Genomic DNA, 21,886 nt, shown 5'->3' with positions numbered 1-21,886 from the left:
CACTGTTCCGGTACAAAAGAACACACACACCGTATCTTTGCCTTCTTACTTCCTTTATGAATAAAATAACCCCAATCTAGTCTTCGTTTCTCGAGGTAACTCTCACCTTTTCTTCTTGACTCCATGACTAGTAAATGCTACACATCTGCCTCCTAACCCTCTCATCCAGTTTACTCCTTTTTTAAATTTCACCTAGCTAGTTTTACCTAAACAAACTAGAAGAATGCTTGTGTGTACAAAGAAAAAAATGTTTTAAAGTTCTTTGACACTGGTAGACTCCTAGGTAACTTACCATCTTTTACCCTTTGAAATATAGCACCAGCCTGATCATTTTCTTTTCACCTGCAAAGTGGAAAACTGGGTCCTCTAATTCTTATAATTACTAATATTCCAAATTACCATTGATGCTACCTTATATCATGTACGCTTTCAATTAATAAAGCCATGTGTATGCAGCCCCGACTCTAATGTGAGTATCACTCCACTATACAATACTCAGAGTATCAGCAACACTTACTTCTGCCCAGCTGCTTGATATAAATGGTCATTTCTGCAATAAAACTCCTGTAACAACATATACAAACAAGGTTAGGAATTTCAGTTAGAAATTACTAAATTCAGACTCCCAAATCAGGCAGGCTTTTTCCAACTGCTTAAGCAAATCACAGCAAAAAACACTGTAAAACATTTGCTTCTGTTCAATCCTAGAACAAATGAAGTTTGTAAACTTCAAATAACATGCATGCCACAAGACTGCTATAATCAAAGATGATGAGCCAACTTTTCATGGAAAAAAAATGTTAGGGTTTTAGATTCTACATTTACTTACTCTTATTCCAAAGGTTGTACTCTGAGGAGCTAGAACACATTCAATGAGAAGGAATTTTCCACTTAGTTTGGGGCCAAGAAATAAAACAGGACCAAAGCTCTATAAATTATAGTTGTGGTTCCTTTAAGGTCCCTTTGCATGGGCCCTCCACTAACGACTGCAGTCTGTCACGCTGAGCTAACACGTGCACGCAGGCCCCCAATGCAAGGACACGCGAACACTGCATCTACCAGCAGCTCTTGAGGCAGGGGTCTGGTATCTGCCCGACGTTGGAAGCAGCCCTTGATAACAAAAAATTTAGCTTATTTGTATTACATTTACCCAAATCAGGTCATGGAGAACAAAGTATCTTTGAAAATTATAGCTAAACTTGCTAGCAGATTCTAAGCAATGGCTTAGGTTTTAAGCAAGGGAAAAACTGCCTTTCGAAAACTATGCTTTCTGATCTTTCCACTGCTCAGGTACATTCTAACTCTGACATTGTGCTGTGAATAAAAGATTAAGTGAGGGTTAAGAAGAAAAATTAATGTTAGACTCCTTCCTCTACGTCTTGTGAACTGACCTTCAGGCACAGTTGCTTCAGGGGTCAAAGGCCACTGACTTTCAGGGGAACAACATCCACCCTTTCATTAATGACACCGATGCCAGTATGTTTCTCAGCCAGGCTTAAAGTCAATCTCATTCTCCTCCACCTAGGGGGAACAGCGACACCAGAAATCAGTTTACAATGGTTTCCCATGTGATTGCTTAGTTCAGCCTAAGCAGCAGCACATGTGTGTATGAACACAGACCTCTGGTGTTGCTGTCTGTTATGCCTTTAAACAAAGGGCATACAAGGAGCAATGCTGTCCCGGCTCCCCCAACTGTCTCTGCCTCCCTCCTCTTCATATCCTGAATTCTTCAATTCCTTGAATCGGAAGTCAATGATAAGACAGTGACATCGTAAAATGTTTACTGCAAGCAGCAGTGGGCACACTTAAGTTAGCTTAACTATTCGGAAAGTCCCCATTGCTGCTAAGCCCAATCAGTTCATAAGGACAAAATAGTAAAGAAAAATCAATAACAAATGCATCTTTCCTTTACAACCCCTGAGGGTTTTCAAGTTTGATATTAGAATTAAGCACGTGAGAATTCAGGATTGAACAAAACAGTGGGATGCGGGGTAACAATGCTCATTAAACATCACTTTGACCACAGCGTCAAAGTGTTATTTTAGAAATAATTTAGGGCTGCCAGATGCATCCAAGGGAGAAAGAATGCTTTGGTTTGTAAGAAAAATACTTTTTAATTTATTTTGCATAATTTATTTCATGAAAGAGAAGAACAGTGCCCCCCAAGAGTCTAATCCATGAGCCTTCCTGGGAGTAATAATTACTACACCCTGGAGTGCTCTCAGGAAGAACAGCAAGCAGGCTGAGAAACATACTGTCACTGTCACAACCTCCCTCTATGTTTAGTTTGACAAGTTTAACGACCTAGAAGTAGGCTAATCACATATAAACACTGAGGCTGTTCAGCTTTATATGAAGCCCTTAAAACTTCAATAGAACTCTTAAGGGCTGGCAAGCTTCAAAGCCTGAAGGAACATTTGGATCAAGTGCAATGCAATCTACCTCCGAGACTCTAAAACTTAAGTGTCTAACTCGACCCATTGAAGAAATAATCATTACAACTGCCCCTGACAATAGCACAGTGAATAAACTCACCACCTCTGGCTGATACCACCACCTGTGGCTATCATTTTTGCCTGTCAGATTCAAAGAGAACCTTAAAAAATCTAGCAATACCGGCAGCAGAGTTGTGCAGAACTTTTTTACACAGCTGTCCAAACACAGAACAATAAATATCCCAGGCCACCATAACTTCCTATGGAAGGGAAAGAGCGAAACAAGCAAACCTGTTGTGATCGGGGCCCACTTGGGTGTACTTATATTCTCCTTGGATCTTTTCTTTTTGGAAATATTGGTTCAGCCGAGCCTTAGCATTTTCCAAGGTCCAGTTCCCATGAAGCCCTGCATTTAAATCCACTTCTTCTGATTCAAGAGTCTGTTGAATCAATGAAAATTAAATTTGGCTGCGCTAGTTTTAGTTATGAATATTTGAGGTACAGAAATGTGTAACAATGTCTTTGTATCATCCTTTATAATGCAAAAGCTTTTTTAAAAAAAGATTTTATTTATTTATCTTCAGAGGGGAAGGGAAGGAGAGAGGGAGAGAAATATCAATGTATGGTTGCCTCTCGTGTGTCCCCCACTGGGAACCGGCCTGCAACCCAGGCATGTGCCCTGACTGGGAATCAAACTGCGATACTCTGGTTCTCAGGTCCGCGCTCAATCCACTGAGCTACACCAGCCAGGGCTCAAAAGCTTCTTTTTAAAAAGATACTTTTGTTCCTAAGAAAACTGACAACTTTTTAATGGGCTGGTTTACCACTTTAAATAAAATACGTAGGTAAATAAGCTGTTTTATTAAGGCATTTTCACAATATGAGCTCATAAAATGAGGTTTACTGAGGTATCTATATTTCCTACAAAGCAGATGAGAACTTATATTACAACTAAGAGAAAATACTTTTATTTCATAGGCAATTCTAGAGACCAATTTAATGGGTAGCTTAGATTTATGGTGTCACGTGTGATCAAGCTGTCTCAAATTACCACGGTAAAGAATCATCTAACTTTATACTGCGAGTATCTTGAACCTAGCCGGGAACTAAATCCCAGACCCCACTCTTGGAGATGTAACACAGGACGACAGCCTTACCGCTTGTACTTCCTGTTCTTCCTTTTTAATATAATAATCCTTCAAGTTGGCTCCTCGATCCCAGGTGGGCCCAGGAGCACCATAGCCAGAGGCCCCAACTCCAGAATTATTTTCTATTAAGGAAAGAAAATGTTCTCTTGATGAATTAAACTGCAGGAAGATCCTAAATATTTTAAAGAATATTCATAATTCACATTTCGGTACTCCACAATTAGAAATCCTAGGTTTCAATCATTTGGAAATGGGCCTGAAATCTCCACGACTTACTTGAAAAGTGTTACATTACTGAAGCATAGCGCTAAACTGCTGATTCCAAGGCAGGTACGCAGTGGAAAGATACCAGGAAGGATCAGAAGTGACTGGTAATCTAGCATACATTATCAGTGTAGCTTTGCTTTTCAAGTTGTTACATATAAAAAAACTGATTAAATAATAAAACTGTTTCTTTGCTAAATGTGACCCTGGAAGGAAGTTATCTGCTAGTGCTGGTAATGGAAATGAGAAGTTAAAAAGGTACAAGAAAGCCATGGACCCTGATAAAAAAGCAGAGTAACCAAAAAGAGTTAATACTGACTGATCATTAACTCTCAGTTTACTACATGCTTTTAAAAAATTTTTCTCCTCACAACAATCTTAATAAGTAAATACCACTATTATTCTCATTTCATACATACTGGATCCCTAGTCCATCTACCCTACAGTGAACACGGCAATACAAGTTTGGGTAGTATATAGAACCCAACAATGGCTTGGATCCACAGGTAAACAAACAAGTCTATAATATACTGATACTTGGTAAGCATTAGAAACAAGAAAGGGCAGTAAATAAGGTCCTTTAATCAAATGTTCTAGCTGGTGCAAAATCTATCCAGAAATCAGAAATCAGATGCTAATTACAGCAAGGAGTGAAGCTATATCACACCTTGTAAGAGAAATTAAATGAGCTGGCGGTATTTGCACTCATGAAGCCTTTGGGATCTCTCTCAACATTAAGAGTTTACTATAGTTATTTCTGTTCACCCGGGTGAAAAAGAGATGATGACCAAGATTGTGTATAACTTACTCTCAGCCATGTGCACACACTCAGTCCCTTACCTGCCTGGAGAGCCAGGTGTGGAGGAAGAGGTCCTCCCATGGTGGTTGGCAAACCTCCGTCAGTATTCGCTGCGGCGTCAGGTGTGTCGGTAAGTGGGGGCAGAGGGGGTGCCACCTGCAAGTGAAAAAGTCAGTGCAGTACCAGCAACTGTTTTCAGTGACTGTAAAACTATTATGGTCTCACTTTAGGCAGAAAAGAAGAGTAGTAAAAAATTACTCATAACTCTACATTTGGAAATTTTATACATACATATAGGGTGTATACAAACATAATTCTACAAAAAGCAGGATCAGTTTATGCTATGTAGTCAATTTACTTCCTCCACTTACTATCTTTATAAATAGATTCAGTATTCAAGAAGTATCTGTTAGGAGCCTTCTACATGGTACACACTGTTCCAGGCACCAAGGATAAAACAACGCAGAGACACAAGTTCTGTACTTATAGAGCTATGTGCAAAGAGCTATATTCTAAATGTATACACCAAGTCTTACAGAGCTAGACAACAAGTACACAGTATGTCAAGTGTGATACAACACTACAGAGAAACATAAAGCAGAAAAGAAAAATGGGGACCATGAGAGACAACTATTCAAATGTGAAGAGGGAAAAAGCTGCACTCATAGGTGACTTTTGAGAAGTCACCAAGTGAAGAGGCAACTAAAAAAGGATCTGGGAGAGGAGATTTCCAGAGAAGAAACATCAAGTTTCGAGACAAATGCAAAACATTTTACATAAATTTCCCCCACTTCTTTAAATACTGATCTATGTGAATTTTAAGGATTTACTATTCTATATTATATGGAGGTACTATACAAAAGTAGCAATGATTAGAAATGACTTCTGATGGAAGTGCCAAAGCAGGACTGCATCTGAACATCAAGAAGTCAAAGCTCATGATCACCAAAGAAATATACATCACTGACATAAACCATGAAGACACTGCTATTGCTAAAGATTCTGCTCATCTTGGCTGAGTCGTCAATTCAAATGCAGAGTGCAGCCAAGATATTTAGAGAGGGCTGAGACCCAGAAAGACAACAGAAGAACGAGGAAAGATGACCAAGAGCAAAGATGTGTCACCAGAGACCAAGGCTAAGGTCGCTCACACCCTCATATTCTCAATTACTATGTACAGATGTGAAAACTTGGATATGGAGGTCGGCTGACAGGGGAAAACCTGCTTCATTTCAGATATGGTGTTGGAGGGACAGCTCCGTGGTACCCTGGACTGCAAGGAAAGATGAGCAGGTGGGTCCTGGAGCGGATTATGCCTCCAACATTGCTGAGAGCAAAAATGACAGAACTGCAGCTGTCTCACTTCAGGCACATCATGACAAGGTGGGGTCTCTGGAAAAGACGGCAACGCTGGGAAGTGGGAACAACAGAGGGCAGAAAGGAAAGAGGCAGACGAGACAGGAGATGGACCGCCTCTGTACGAGGAGCCACAGACAGGCGTCTGCTGGAGCTAGACGGACTGTTAAGGACAGGACGCCGTGGACCTCCCTCATTCACAGGGTGCCAGGAGTCAGAGACGACTCGACAGCAGGTCACACACACTACACATAGAACTCGATCGATCCTGCGCTGATGGCTACTTAGACTGCAGCCAATCTTAAAGAAATCGTAAAAAACTGCCATTAACTCTTTGTACTTAGGTTTATTTCTTACAGAAAAAATTCATGAAAGTAAAACTCCTGCATTAAAAGGCATCAACATTTTAAAAATCACCACAGAGCTCTACGAAAAGGTTGCTGAATACCACACTCACCCATTACTACGTGTGAGAATCTATTTCCCCACATCCTCTCCAATTCTGAGAATTACAGAGTCCATGCTGTGTCTTTTACCAATATTAGTTTTGGTTTTTGTTCTAACAACCTATTATTTTAATTTATATTCTCCTTGTCCAGCATTCTATCTGGATATTTATGTTAACATTAATTTCAAAGAATTTAACACTTCAGCGACATTCACTCTTCATCCTACAAGTTCCCCTCAAATTTGTTTGTCCTTTTCCTTTTTTAACTTTATTAACACTGCTTACTTTCCAAAACAGTATCTTGCTTGTCTTCTTTCTGTAGTCGAGTCTAGTTTCTGCCTTTTACATTCATCCCCAAATGGCCCTTCCTCCCCTCAGACCTGTTCTGCATTATAATTATTATACATCATATATTATATATAATAGGTACTATACAACTGTTATATTATAAATATACATTGATATATAAATGTATATATCATGTACATTTGGAGATAGTACATCAACTTAAGTTACTCTAATCTTAAAATAATCATCTTTACTCACACATGGTAGAATTGGCTAGTACTTTAACTTTTTCCTATGCTTTTGACTTCTTAAGTAATTATTTTTCCTAATTAACTTTCCTAATATATCCAATATGCTAAACTTATACAATGTACTCAGGGAGAACTTTATTATCCACTGACATGTTACAAAATAGAGCAACCTACCACCCAGAAACATGCTGTGGCTCTACATTTCATCAAGTCTTCTATCTGTTGAAATTCTCCATGACCACCTTGACATCTGAACAGCAAATAATCTTGGAAAATAGAATCATCTCCTCCTCCAGGGTGGGAAGTAGATCTGTTTCCCAAGAGATTTGGAGACAAGGGAAAACCCATGCTGCCTGTAATAAAAACTTCTGTCTCTAATTAGAAGTCTTTTGTCTTTGGCCAGCATCTATGAAATTGTGGCAGGCTAAATTATTAGCTTATAAGTATGGTAAAATCCCAGACTCTTAAGAGTTCTTCACACTGTCCTTCAATAAAAATCTGCTGTGTTGTTCTTACAGGCCCTACAAACTACATATTCTTAAGTTCTCTTAATTTTTACTGGTACAGTGAATAGAATATTTTTCCAATTAAATTATTTATAGTATTTATACTCTCTTTCTCTTCTATTACATACTGCTTTTCTTTTTCTTTATGGCATTACACCAATGGCGGTGACGACAGACACTTGGGTCCCCACTTGACAGAAACCCCCCAAGGCAGGCAGTGCACCTCCAACTGTCTGAGATGAGGCAGTTTTCACTATTTTCCCCTTTCAATCGGGAACAAATATCCCAAAAAATGAATTGCTAGGAATATAAAATAGACATAAAATACAAGCCCAAGGTTCCTATCAACCAGCAAAGGGAAACCGCTGCCACGACACTCCTGTCTCTGCACTGGCCTCCCTCACCGGCTGTCACGCTGTCACGAGCCCCGAGTCGCGCTGCCCTAGGGCTCGGTTTGATGCAGTGCTACCGACAGTTTCACATGGTACCTTTTAGCACGTCAAGGAAACGTTTTTCTACTCCATTTCCTAAGTACTTTATTACATGCATTTAATTTTATGAAATGTTTTTTTTTGAGACCTCTGTTAAGTTGACCACTGAGTGGATATTTTCTCTTATAAACTCACTAACGTGACGTAGTAAGAAATGTGCTAGAGATGTCATGTAAGATATGGTATTGTGCACCATATCATTTTTCTAAAATATGAAAAATTCTGCATTCTTAAACCAGGTGGAGTTTTCATAAAGGACTGTGAATCAATAGTATTTACTTAATTTTTAAAAATCTGACCTAGAATGGGCTATTTTATCTTTTAGCAAGAGCATTTTAAAATTTTATATTTTTTGCTTTTTAATTCAGCAATTTGATTTCATCTTTATTAATTTCTTCCAATTTTAGCTGCTCTATTTTCCTCAGCTAATAATATTTTAAAACCCATATACTGTACAATAATAAAAGCATTCAATGTTCCTTTGAATAAATGACTCCTCCTCTAACCTCCTGTCTGTCTGTTTTGACAGACGCTATTATCTAAACAGCCTGTAATTATAATTTTAAATTTTCAGTTAGAACCAAGTGTTAACATTTCCAACTGTTTAGAGGATTTTTTTTTTGGGGGGGGGGGCCTGTTTGCTACTTCCTCAGAGTACCATTTTAGTTTTCCCAATACATGAAAAGACACAAAGGCCCCTCCCAGGCCCTCTTTACCAGAGCTAACTACCTCTTCCCTTAGGTCTGTCAGACAGAAACAGCTGTTCCGTTATTCTCAGGACTGGGAAGATCACTAAAAGCATCTGCCGCACAGGCGTTTTAAAACTTACACAAATAGGACACACCAGACTGGAGCACCCAGACCCTGAACCCAAGGACAACAGCAAAACAAACTGAAGCCTCTTCTATCAGCCTGTGCCTCCTAATTTACAACCACTTGCCATGACTACCCAGCTACAACCCCTTCCCCCTTTTTGGTACAACGAAAACTAACAGCCCCTACCCTTCAGGGCTGATACACTTCTCTACACCTTGCCCTTTCCCTCTCTTAGGAAAGTAAAAATGAAACTTTACTCTCTGTATTTTCTTCTCTTAGTAAATTCTTTCACAGCCCGTGTCACCAGCCATCATAACAATATATACGTGTAGGGGAACTCTCTGAGATGCAGTAGGACCTCAGAAGCGAATGCATCTGAGAATGTCAGGCTCCGCCCTGTAGCCTCAGGCTTGGCCGACTTACCTAAAAAGCCCGCATGCTGCCCAAAGATAAACATCACACCCACAGGGAGGAGGTTATGAATGCACGGAGTACAATAAATGCTGAATGGTACTTGTAACTTGGGAATGCACTGTTTGTTCTCATGGTCCACATGACTACCCACCAGGTGGGTCTGCTATTAACCCTAAAAAAAAGAGACCCTGTCCAAGGAAGGGCGTGGACTCTTCCTGGCCCACCGCAACTGGGAACAGCTGCTTTCTGCCCTAAGTTTCTCCTATAAAAGCTCTTATGAATTTGAATAAGGCTGTGAGGGAGTTCTTTTGAATGGATCTTGAATTTAGACCTCTGGGGCTTTCCTCCAGAAACATACATTAGCATTTCTAATGCTAGGTCTGTTGATACACTATGAACTGATGTTTGTCTTTTCTTCCCTAATGTTTATTCTGATATTAATATTGCCATTCCTTTTTGTATTTCATTTGCCAGATAAAGCTTTATTCATGTCTTTATTTTCAATCTTTCTGATGGAAAAATTTCTGTATTTTACACAGAAATGTGCTGGACTTGCAAGAAGGCCAGTGCAGCTGGAATACAGGAGGTGAGGAAGAAAACAGGAAATGCACAGTCAGAGCATTCAATGGAAAAGATCCGAGCCCGTCAGATGTTAACAAGGAAAAGACAATAGGGTCTTGTTTCTGGCATGGCCAAGCAAGCTCCTATACAAGACTACCACCTGCAGGTACCAGGAACTCAGTGGGAAAAACTACCAAGGACCTCCACAGCTATATGTAGGCACTAAAAAACTACCAGACTCCAGAAGAGACTTCAAATGAAAGAAACCAAGAAATAGCAAAAGTGTAACACCTGTTTTTTATGGCTTTCCGTTAAATGGAAACCTCTTTATGGTCTGAGGGAAGACCACGGGAGGCTACAACTCCAATAGAACATCTAGGCTCTCTGGCCTGAAGTACCAGATGGCTAAGAGTTTGAGGAAACTAAAGCTGCTAGTAAGTGAGGAGGAAAGCCTGGGAAGTAAAGAGGTTCTGTGTACGAACCCTGCCCAAAGCACTAGCTCTTCAACTGTAATTGCAACAGCCAATATATTGCAACAGCCAATATTTTCAAGTATTTGAAAGAGGTGCAACACTCTTTTCAAGGCCAGAAACAATGTCAGGACCATTTTTCCCAGTCCATTCATTTTACAGGTGGGCAAACCAATGTGACTGAGAATCCTCTAAGTACCCAGGGCTACGATATACCAGGAAGTCCCCTGACTTCTGAGTCAAAGGCAATGGAAGAACACAGAATACGTATTTTTACAAGCCAGAATACAAAAATTCAGTGAAAATAAATTGTTAAAAATTTGTAGAGAGGTTTTATAAATGGAATCCCTCATTTAAGTTACCTAAGGGATCCACTTAAATTGTAATGTAAACCTTTTTAAATGTCAACCATTCTTCTATTTTTGTGAAAATTCAAATTTTCTTTTTAACTAAATGAGATAAAGTTTATTTCTTAAAAACAGTACTAGAAAGGGTCTTTGTTGCATGTTCACACATTTGATTAAAATAACTGTGGTACCAAAATCACTGGAATGGTGTTTCAGTGCATGAAATACTATTTTCTCTCTGCTATATAAGAAAAGTGTTAATAAGACCCAACATTGTGTCTTAAAATGTTACTGACTTTTATACTGTTTAACATGTTACCTTTGGAAGCATGCAGAACACAGCAGGCTCTGCAAAGTCAGTTAACGAATGAATGAAACACATAAAACCGTAAGACATACAGAGTAAAAGAATTTCCTGAGCCCACAAGTCAGGGGCCTAGTAAGAATGAAATCCAATCCTCAGGAACTCATCCCAGTGCTCCGAGGAAACCCGACGCCAAGGCGCACACTAAGGAACACTTGAATATATTTGAAAACAACATTGAAAAACTGTCAGAGTCTCCATATATATTGGGTTAGCATAACCTCAGGACACACTTCCTCAAGTGTTTGACTGTAAGTACTTACCCCAACAGCTGGGACTTCTTCGCTCTTGACTTCATTTATTCGAACCAAGTAGTTAACGAAGTCTCTGGCAGCATTGCTCTGCGCATCTTTTTTATTGGTGGAATTGCCCATGCCAATGTAATTGTATCCTTCCACTCGAACCTTTAACCGTCAAGAAAACAATTTAAGAGACTGGCCTGGGTAATTCTTGGACTTAAAAAAAAATCCTAACTCAACAATGCATTACTCCGTAAATGCAGTGAAAATAACACACCTACAAGAATTCAAGGACTGTCTGCCCTATGAAAAAGCTTGAATCATTCTGTCTAGTAATAAGCTAATCCAAAACAAGAATATTAACTTATGTGGCTCAGAAATCCTCTACTCATATAACACAATGGTCCATTAATAAATGATAACATTATTTTATAAGACCCAAGAACAAGCTCCCTATTTGTATTTAAACACTTAGACCTACAGCAATCGAGAATTACTATACTTTCTACAGGAGTTAGCGAAACTGCAAACAGTGATCTAACTTTTTTTTTCTATTCTGTATTGCTAGTCCGTGAAAGCTGAAGATACATGTTCTAAGTAGAAGAATTTACCTATCAGATTATTTTCAAAGTAGTGCTTACTTGAAAACAATTTATAAAGCTATAAAATAGCAAGTCATAATAAAGAACATTATCTAACATGCAACACATAAACATTTCCAAATAGCAAACAATGTTCTTTTAACACCAAAATAAGCCTCAAAGATCGTATCATGTAAACTGTGTTCTTTAGTACCTCGCACATGAACTTCTGCCTGTTTTTGTTTCCCACTGCTCTAATTTCGTAGGTTGGGGTCATCTTCCTTTTGCCACACCAGGCATACAGAAAATTTTTAACATCACCCATGATTCGGGCGTCTTCTTCAGACCTAAAAAATAAAAATAAAAAAGAAAAGAAAAGGTTGAAAACTTCATTATTTATAAGAGCAAACAATGGAAATTACCAAGCAAACACTGGAAATATCAAAACTGGAATCCAGGTTAAATACAGGATATTTTATCACATTGCAATTAAAATTGCCCATGAAGAAATTTTAGTGACTTAATCAGAGAGTCTATGACATGTTATAAATAAAAGAGGGATACAGAAATGTATAATTTGGCCTATATAATATAAAAAAGACTATATGCATAAATGAAGACTGGAAAAGAAATATCCCCCAGAATGGTTATCTTTGGGTGACAAGGGACTTTTATTGTTTCTTTAAAAGAGGTTGGTTATACAATGCCCTACTTTTTTACAATGGGCACCTCATGTGTTCTAACTCATTCAATCCTCACGACAATGGTAGATAACATTACATGGTAGGTAGGCATTATCATCATCTTTTTACAGAGGAAGGAACTAGGACATACAAAGTTTAAGTTACTTTTCCCAGTCACCTGCTGTGGGGCTTACATTCAAACTCAAACTACTCACTATACTAAGAAGTGGTCATTCATCATTTTGTGTATGTTTCCAATAGTTTACTCTCATTCTGATGATATCTCCCAGTAGACCTCCTCAGAGTTGTGGGCTGTATACTGTAAGCCCAAATACATGAAATATTCAGCACCTGAGCTAAAAAGTTATCTGTTACCTGAGATCACTCCCCTAGACCTTGGTATTTATCAGTCTGAGGACATTACGTCTTCTCCAAGTGGAACATACACACACACTGCCACTCTCCCTCTACTCCCCGGTTCATAAGACACTCGGGAGCCTAAGATATGGGTCTGAATTATAAGCAAGATATCTGAGGCCAAATTAAAAAACCCCAAATGCTGTGAATTTAGTTTGCTGTGAGAAGAAACCCCATAACTAACATCAAACCTCTGTCTTCTGTTAATGTTTAGGTGCATTTTGTTAACACCTAAATCTAATGTCGTATATAAACCTGCTCATTCTGCGCCCACAGACTAATCCCAGGGAATCCTGTTAATGAAAAAGCTGTGGAAAACTGAAGATGTCTGTTTATTCCACCTTTGAATAATTAACTTAAAAACAAGCCTTCAGGGTGAATGAGTAACATAAAGTAGATAGAACTACCATCAATTTTCTTCCTCCCTACGTACGTAGTTTCATCTAACTCCATAATATTCAATACTAATGATGCCCCAAAAATATATTCAAAATTTAGTCCTTTCTAAACTATAAAATCTCTAAGCTACAAAACCAAAAAGTTCATCAAACTACAGCACTCAAGTACTCATCTGAATGCTAACACAACAGCTCTAATGGAATTTTAAATTTCCTTCCCAAATTTGTTCCTCCTCCCCACCCTTAATTCCAGGGTTCCCATTTCCCTACGAGGCACCATTATGCACCAAGTCACCCATACGGTGGACCAAGTGTGAGGCCCTGACTCCCTCCAGCTCCTCCACAGCTATCCTTGCAGAGCCTTTACTCCGGGCCAGACCGTATCCCTGGAAGATCACCTACATGAACTATTGTTCTTAACCCTTACGACTACTGTACAGAAGAAGCATTAACACCATCCCCTTTTCACCAGCCAATAACCTGAGACAGTAACTTGCCCTAGAAGACAGAGGCCCTAACTGGGGAAGGCAGACAGTCTGACTCCTAATCTACTCAACAATTCTGCCTCCAAAACGTTATCTGTTGGATGAAAATGTGGCCACACACTAAACCTGACAAGCTCAGGGGAGGCCAGCATGGCAGACCCCACAGCCTCAGAGAGGAAGTAACCTTCTAGAATGGTCTGAACATAAAAGTTCTTAACTAAACGCAGTCATGGCAGGTAGTTAGGTCCTAGGCCTGTGGCTTCCTTGACAAAGGTCATCTTTACCTTTAAGTGAGCCAGTCTACTGCATCTTTGCATCTAGATGACACATCTTTGAAATACCAGAGTGATCTCTTCCTGACCCCTCGGGGCCCAACCCACTGCAGAAGCCCTCACTGTCACCTTGTTCCCCGCTTCCCATCTCCACAGGCTGTGAATGTTAAGGATCAACTACCCTGTACCCACCAATGTACATGAAACATATGCTTCTGTTTTACTTTTTATCCAAACCCAGAGATTTCCCCACTTCACTTTCTCCCGCCCCCTTCATCTACCACCAGTGATCTCATGCAACACCCCCACCTCTGATTCTAAAGTATAAAATAAGCTGTAAAACCGCCATTCTCCAGAGCACTTTCTCAGTCCGTTGAGAGTTGGCTTCCTGGCCGTTGTCATCAGTTTGGCTCAAATAATCTCACAAAAATTCTTTACAGGTCTGGACATTTCTGTCCGTCTCCTCTCCCATCACTACCTCACACCTGCAGGACTGCAATGTCGTCCTGAATAATTCCGTTTCCACTCTGGCCACCCCGAAATCCATTCTCTTAAATCCCTCTCACCACACTACAGTCACATGACATTCATTTCCAATCTCTGCCCTTAAACGCTAACTACTCCCTTCTACCTCTTGCTTGTCCTCGGTCTGCAGGCTAATGAGCCACTTTGTCAGCTCCAAAAGGCCTTCCCTGTCCGCCTTATGCGGCTCTCTCCCTTCACACTCCCCAATTTCTCATCTTGATTGAAACCAGCGGCCGTTTGTTTCCCTGCTGCCCCGGATCGCCACCTCAGTGAGTGAGGGGCAGGACTGTGCCTAACTTGTTTACAGCTCCATTCACCCCCCTCCCCGTAGTTCAGCGCCCAGAATCTGCGGCAGGAACGAAGGAGGGACCCTAAAGGAGTGTGGAGTCTGGCGGGCTCCCCTTTCGCTGAGCGGGACAACGCCCCGCCGGGCAGGCCGGAGAACGAAGTGGGGTTTGGCTTCTTTGGAAACAGGACTGGGAACTGCGGAACGAAAGGCTGGGAGTCCCACGCGCCCGGGACAGCACCGGCGTGGCGAGCAGCCCGCAATCCTGGTAACCGGCGCCGCGACGCGTCCCATCCCCCACCCGCCACGGCCGCCCGCGCTCCGCAACAAAGGCCGGCTGCAGAGCGGAGGGGCCCCACGCCGCCACATCTGGTGGCGAGGAGGTCTTTCCCCTACCGGTCTCCGCTGCCTGGTACCGGGGAGTACAACCCTCTTAGGGCCGTCCGCGGCTCGTGACTTTCTCTGAGACAAACGGCAACCGTACCTCAACCTGCATGGAAACGACGGCGAAATGGCTCCTGCGGCGGCGGCAGAGGGGCGGGGTCGGTGAGCGGACGCATGCGCAGAAAGCGAGTTTGGCCTCGAGGGCGCCCAGAGGGCGGGGTGCGGCTGGAGCCTCTCTTGGTCTAGGAGATCAGTGGGTCTTGGCAGGGCCACGCTCACCTTTGGCTTGCGGTACTGGGAGAGTTGCGGTCCTGTGCTATTTTGATGCAGCGAGATGTTGTCGTAGGGACCTCTAAGTAGATGAGATGGCCTTCCAAGACAAAGCTGGAAGTCTTAGGTGCTACCTCTCTGTACGGTTGTTTTGATCAAATGAGATGGCATAAGAAAGGCGCTTAGCTCAGTTTTTGGCAGGTAATAGGCGTTCAGTAAGTGTTATTAATTGTTGAGATTCAGATACTTCAGATGCGTTCAGTGAAGGCAATAACCCTGCCTGACTAGCTCAGGCCACTCACTGCAGTGCTAAGTGGTCAGCAAAAACTAGTTTAGTGAATGGATATATCATGCAAGGTTATTTTGGCTTACATTGGAGATCCTTTTGTCTTCAGAGTCTGTGGAGTACTTTGTATTCTGGCTCTGACCAGTGACTCTGTTCAGTGACTCTGAACAGTAGTCACTGTTATATTTTTAACTCTCGTTTTTCCCATGAAGGCAGCAATACAAAATATATCAAGTTGGGGTTGTTCCAGAGAATCCAGACTAAAATCCATTTATCTGGGCCCATCAGACCTGTATATCCTTATTTTTTAACCTCTTTGATTGAGTTTTTTCTTAATTCTTCTAACTCATAGTGATCATTCCCTTTAAAACTCTGTTGCTCTTACAATCAGAATAGCAGTTCAGCATGTATTCATCCTTTTATTTTCTCCATGTATTTTCTCTCTTCAATTAAGAGTAACATCCTTAAGGGCAAGATAATTAATTTTTGTTTCTTTGTACCTTTCAGGGTGTTTACACCTGCAAGTGCCTGATATTTACAATAAGAGAAACCCAACTAACGTAAGTGGATTGCAAAGATTTTGAATTAGATAATGAACACAGCAACATATTAAGTATAAACAAAATTTTCAGGGGTGGAGCTTGAGCTTCCAAGGATTATATAAAATTTTATTATTGAGTTGGTCCTTAATTTAGCCCTTGCACCTGAGACCTGCAATCTCCAGGGGACTGGGTGTCAGTGACAGGCATTACCTTAGCACCCTCTAAGATCTTCCTTAATATTTGCGGATGAAGCTTCAAGACATGCTCCCTTTTCTATCTGTACCTCTTTGACTGTTCCTTTAAAATTGCTTAGCAAAAAACTCTCTCATTGTGTTATTCACTATTTCGAATAGTCACACACGGGCCATTCACAAGCATGTGAATATTTTTCATTCCCTGTGCTCTACTGGTAGAGAATTAGACAAAAATTCCCAACTTGAGAAAAAATATGAGGGTGGCACTATAGTCTGGCTCTGGTAATAATAAATACAAATTTTTGTTTCAGTTCTTGCCTTAGGTTTACCGTCATTTTCAACTTTAGTTTGTCAGCTATTAGTTAAAATGTTTGGCAGTGATGGAATGTTTCTCTCTGTCGTATAAAGAACATATATAGAATTGCTTGGATAACTACAAAAACTAATAATAGCCAACACTTTACTATGCTTATGATGTGCCAGGTGCTGTTTTAAGATGCTGTTTTTATATGTATTACATCACGTAATCTTCACAATAATCCCGGAAGGCAGACATTATAATTTTCATGTTATAGATGAGATAATAACTGAAGGACTAAAAAGTGAAATAATGTGTAGGTCACGTAGCTGGTAAGCAATGGAGCTGAGACTTGAACCCACATGGCCTGGACCTGAGGTCATACAAGTAATCACCAATAGGACAGCTTTGCCTCCCGTACAACCAAGTTACCCTATTTGCCATTTCACACTAAACTGAACCCCACTCTCCACTACATCAGTAGGTCCTTGGTCATTGAATCTTAGGGATAACACTGGAGTGCTAGGAGGTTGTTGACGGGAGAGACCTGGTTCTTCTTGCTGACACATGTAAAGAATTACATATCAGTAAATCTAGTAGCATGTAACCAGTTTATTAGTGGCCCGTTTCCATGGAAGAGAACGGGACTGGGTAGAATAGGGGGTGAAAGGCAAAGTTTCAGGGCAAAGCAGGGCAACAAAAGCAAGGGCGGCTGAAGACCAGGGTGCCAAGCCCCTGGGCAGCCTGAGGCCAGGTGGCAGAGGCCCAATGGGCTGAGAGCCAAGAGCACCCCTAATCTCCAAGAGAGAGCCTAACTTGTTTTGAGGACCTACCCTTTGTTCTGAGGATTTACATAGTTGGTGAGATAGGAGGAAAAAATTACATATTGATTAATGGGTAAATGTGGTGCTGGCTTTCCTGGGGAAATGTGACTATCCAAACTTAGGTAGGTGTGGGGGTCTGTTAGCCGGAATCCTTATGTTGCTCCAGACCCCATTTGTTCATCTTGTAAAACAAATACGTGACAGGAGGCAGTTAATTAAAATTGGGGCACTTTCCAAAGTTATGTATGGGCTCTTTCTGTAAGCATCCGGGACTCCCTCATAAAACAGATAGTGACCAGAGGTAGGTAATTAACCAAAGCTGTCTTATGGGCTCTTTTTTTGGGCACTGGGAATCCTCTCCCACATTCAGGCCTTGGGATGAAAGCACAGTTTCAAGGCTTTCTTTCCCAGATAGTGGAATGCTACCTAGAATTTCAAGGACTTCCCTTCTTTCTTGCTAACATAGTGTTTCTCGAGATGTTGGATCACCTGGCAGTATTATCAGACCAGGCTCAGGACTGTTGAGTTAGCATGTGAGACTTGTCTCCTTCCTCCTCCCTGCCTCGGTTTACTATGTATTCTACCTAATGGGTAAAAGGTTTCCTGGCAACCAGGGTGTTAAATGCTCGCCAGTAACAGTATTGCAGTCTCAAAGTTCTTCTTATGCAGTCTCCTGCCTCAAAGTGTTGTTAAAAGTGGACATATGGCCCTGGCTGCTGTGGCTCAGTGGATTGAGTACCAGCCTGTGAACCAAAGGATCACTGGTTCAGTTCCCAGTTGGAGCACATGCCTGGGTTGCTGGCCAGATCCCTGGAGCTGGGGGGGGGGGGTGCACATGAGAGACAGACACACATTGAAGTTTCATTCCCTCTCTTTCTCCTCCCCTTCCCCTCTCTCTAAAAATATGTAAAGAAAATCTTTTTTTTTAAGTGGACATATGAATTTAAGATTCTTGGTGTGAAATAGTCTGTCATTCCCCTGTTAAGATTCATATTCCGGCTCTGCCAGAGCTGATGCAGACTCTGGCCAGCAGTGTCCACAGTGTTGGGGATGCAACAAACCAAATCACACAGACTGCCGGAGTCCTGTGGAGAAAAAGGGACAGCATGGCCACTTTCTGAGTGAGAGAGCGCCCCAACCCTTGCCTGGACAAGCTTTTATTGCTTTCTGGGAGCACTACACCAAGGAAGGTCCTCATTCATTATGTTCGGGCAGTAAGGATCAAACAATAGATAACGTGCAAAGAACTGTGAGGGCTTATTCTGAGTCAGGGTCAGTTAGCTAAAGGGCCATAAAACTCATTGGGAAACAAACTCGTTTTATGCCTGGACCCTTATCCAAAAATTGAGGGCATTCTTAGCAAAGCAGGTTTCACAGGATTTTATGCATTCTTTTTTAGGCCAGATGGCCCCAAGGAACTGCCCATTCCTGCTCAGGGCTGTACCACCCTCCAGCATTGTTTCAGGCTTAAGTCAGGCAGGGGAAGCAAGGCAGCCAAGAGATTAGGAGACTTCTCACAGACAGAATGAGGACTCAGGCTATGTCAAAGCTGAGGGGTGAGGTCCATTACCCCCTTTTTCTACAGCCTCCAAGTCCTTCTCTGAGGTAACCTTCCTGATCATGCCTGTCTTAGGTTGTCCCTCCCTTGAGGTATCTTATCCATCATTGGCTAACCAGTCATCCTCCTGGGGCCAAGCAGGGTGAAGTGAAAGGAGGTGGAGGTGGGGCCCCTACAAGGAAGATTAGCTTTGTCTCCTTAATGGCTAATGGTCCCAAAGTCTCTTTACTGAGCCTTAGCCTTGGGGGGTGGGGTTACAGCTTTTGAAACTAGGCAGGGCAGTTCCCAGCACACAACCAAGTGTGACCTTTACTAAGATATTTTATTCTCTTTGCCATAGTTACTTCATTTTGAAAATGGGAAGGTGCTATATTGTATCACTTCTAAAACACACGTTTGAAAAAACATTTTGAATCCACTGGAATGAGATGGCATGTCATCCTTCATCAGTATTTTTTACTTTCTCATAGGTATACATAAAATAATGTATTGTAATAAATAGTGTATGAGATTTGGTGAAATATTACCTATATTATAAAGTAATTATACAGAATAAATATGTACATTTTAGTTCCTGGCATTAACTGTATTAAAAACTTTTTTTCTAATTAACCCCAGCATCTGAAGATCACCTTGTCTCATTGCACCCATGTGATTGAGAGGCTGAGTCCCCATCAAGAGCAAGAATGGTAACAGGTATACAGATATGGGGGCCAGCGATCAGTGTGTCCTAGTGCACAAAGTGCTGTGCTGCCCTGTAGGGACAAGATGTACCAACACAGACCACTCCAGGAAGAGGGCACGCTTCACCCATTAGGCATGATTTTTTGTTAACGAAATAACATACAAAACACAAAGCTGATCAGAGGCAGAGTTTGGATTATTCCTTTAAGATTTAGTTTTAAATGTGTGTTACTACAGTAACGCAGGGCCCAAAAGCTGGGGAGGTTTTGACCTAACCTGAAGTTCAAACCTAATGTTCCCGGCCCAGAGAGAGACACGGTTGAATGGAACTGTGGGCGCCCACTAACCGAGCAAAAATATAGCTGGAGAGAATAAGGACAGACCTGAAAGGTGCTAGACACGGAAATGTAATGCATTAAAACAAGAGAAAAGTTAAATCCCTTTTTAAGTGGAATTAAGATTGGCACTGTTAATGGCTTACTATTTAGGATTGATGACTTCAGTGCAATGAATGTCACAGGTGCGGTGTCTAATGTGGCCAGCAGAAACGACTGTTTCGATCTTGAATGAAGAATAAGGCATAGATTTGCCGCCTTTAAAATTATTGGTACTCGTTGAAATGCCAATTTCTTGTTTTTAATGGCTTCCTGGGCATATGTTGTTATTTTGCCAGCTAATAGTTAAAAGGTTCCGTGGTGATGTAATGTTTTTCTCAGTTGTATAAAGAACACACACTGAATTGCTTGGATACCTACAAAAACTAGTGAGAAGTAACACCTCCCCGGGCCTGTGATACGCCAGACACTATTCTATTCATTTTTTAAAAATGAGCGAGCATGACATTGCAGGTCATTCACAGGTATTATTTTTCTATATCCATTGTACTGGTTTCTATTGAAACATTCATACAAGCTCTATGGCTACCTGTACAGAAATTTACTCAAGTTCATTGGACTTTGTAACATGCTTTGTTCCACTTTTACAGTTATATTTTTTCTCTGCCTTTATTCGATAGAAATTAGTTTAATATTAGTTTGGTTGGCTTCTTACGTATGTGGTCATTGAAACACCATTTTCACATGGCTGTTACAGTTGCCATGTCAAAGGGCGGAGCGTTATAGCCCCATACATTTGCATACTGGAGCATTTTGTGCCCTGCTTTTTATCCTATCAGCCTGCGCTGATTCTAATACAATTCTGTAGGGTTGTGGAATGTTACTTTTTTCAGTGTTAATTAGTTTCCCACATCCAGAATTTGTAATTTACTGTTGATATTAGTACAAAATGTACTGTATTTGCATGAACCAAAAAAAAAATGTTTTTCCTCTTCAAACTACTTCAGAACTTTCAAAAAAGGTAAATGGGATATACTAACCTATTAAGGGACAATGACTCTCAGATTGAGACACAAAGGAAAACATAAATTTGCTGTATTTACAAAGAGGTATTTGAGTGAAAAATTCCAAAAGCTCGAAAAAAGATGAAGATGCGCTAAATAAACCTATCTCTAAAAAATGCCAAAAAAATAAAAAATGTTGATTACAATAAAAAAATTGCAGTGCTACCAAGAAAGAAAATGCCTTAAAGGTAACAAAAAGAAGGGAAGAAATGAACTCGAAGGGGCGAGAGGACACTGATTTAAGCACTTACCTTAAGAGAGTCTCTGTGGATCACGGATGAATTTAAGCTTCCACTTATGAAAGCTGCAGGGGGCCAGGAGAGAGGAAACAGCTAGACGGTGCCCCCAGGGAAGACGATGCAGCCAGAGTGCCTTACAGCTCCAGGGAAAAGGGAACAATAGCAACAATCAAACAAAAACGAATTCAAAGCAAACATAACAGTAAAACAAACTCAGAAGAGGAGCACGTTGAAGGAAACGTGTCTGTTACAAACTCGATGCTGGGTAGAGGGAAAAGAAGACTTGAGTATTGGGTTGAATAAAATATTTCCCATGTCATTTTGACATTGGAAACTAAATTCAAAGATAACAAGTCAGTTTATA

The 21,886-nt window shown here is 41.0% G+C and overlaps 1 protein-coding gene and 1 long non-coding RNA gene across 5 annotated transcripts in view; one reads left to right on the top strand and one right to left on the bottom strand.

Moving 5' to 3' along the window:
- DHX9 (DExH-box helicase 9) overlaps nucleotides 1-15,381 on the bottom strand; it is a 40,960-nt gene extending 25,579 nt beyond the window's left edge. Inside the window, exons 1-7 of one of the 3 annotated variants that reach the window (XM_037145664.2) lie at nucleotides 15,329-15,381; nucleotides 11,993-12,125; nucleotides 11,222-11,362; nucleotides 4,688-4,802; nucleotides 3,593-3,705; nucleotides 2,727-2,875; nucleotides 518-564 (exon numbers count right to left, since the gene is read on the bottom strand). In XM_037145664.2, coding sequence (XP_037001559.1) covers nucleotides 518-564; nucleotides 2,727-2,875; nucleotides 3,593-3,705; nucleotides 4,688-4,802; nucleotides 11,222-11,362; nucleotides 11,993-12,103 — 676 coding nt within the window. In that variant the 5' untranslated portion in view covers nucleotides 12,104-12,125; nucleotides 15,329-15,381. Of the gene's footprint in view, nucleotides 1-517; nucleotides 565-1,391; nucleotides 1,481-2,726; nucleotides 2,876-3,592; nucleotides 3,706-4,687; nucleotides 4,803-11,221; nucleotides 11,363-11,992; nucleotides 12,126-15,240 lie in introns of those variants that run through there. The other 2 variants (XM_037145663.2, XM_037145665.2) reach the window with 2 other exon arrangements.
- On the top strand, nucleotides 15,313-21,877 carry LOC119049613 (uncharacterized). 2 transcript variants are annotated; one of them, XR_005082558.2, is made up of 3 exons: nucleotides 15,313-15,390; nucleotides 16,292-16,344; nucleotides 19,819-21,877. It is a non-coding gene; the product is annotated as an uncharacterized LOC119049613 (long non-coding RNA). The 2 variants fall into 2 exon arrangements; XR_008391298.1 differs by lacking the exon at nucleotides 15,313-15,390 and adding an exon at nucleotides 15,447-15,699.
- The last annotated feature ends 9 nt before the right edge of the window (nucleotides 21,878-21,886 follow it).

This window comes from Artibeus jamaicensis, unplaced genomic scaffold (assembly GCF_021234435.1).
Source record: "Artibeus jamaicensis isolate MK-2021 breed Jamaican fruit bat unplaced genomic scaffold, CSHL_Jam_final contig_327, whole genome shotgun sequence".
NCBI classification, from domain to species: domain Eukaryota; kingdom Metazoa; phylum Chordata; class Mammalia; order Chiroptera; family Phyllostomidae; genus Artibeus; species Artibeus jamaicensis.
This window is presented reverse-complemented; position numbering and strand designations above follow the sequence as displayed.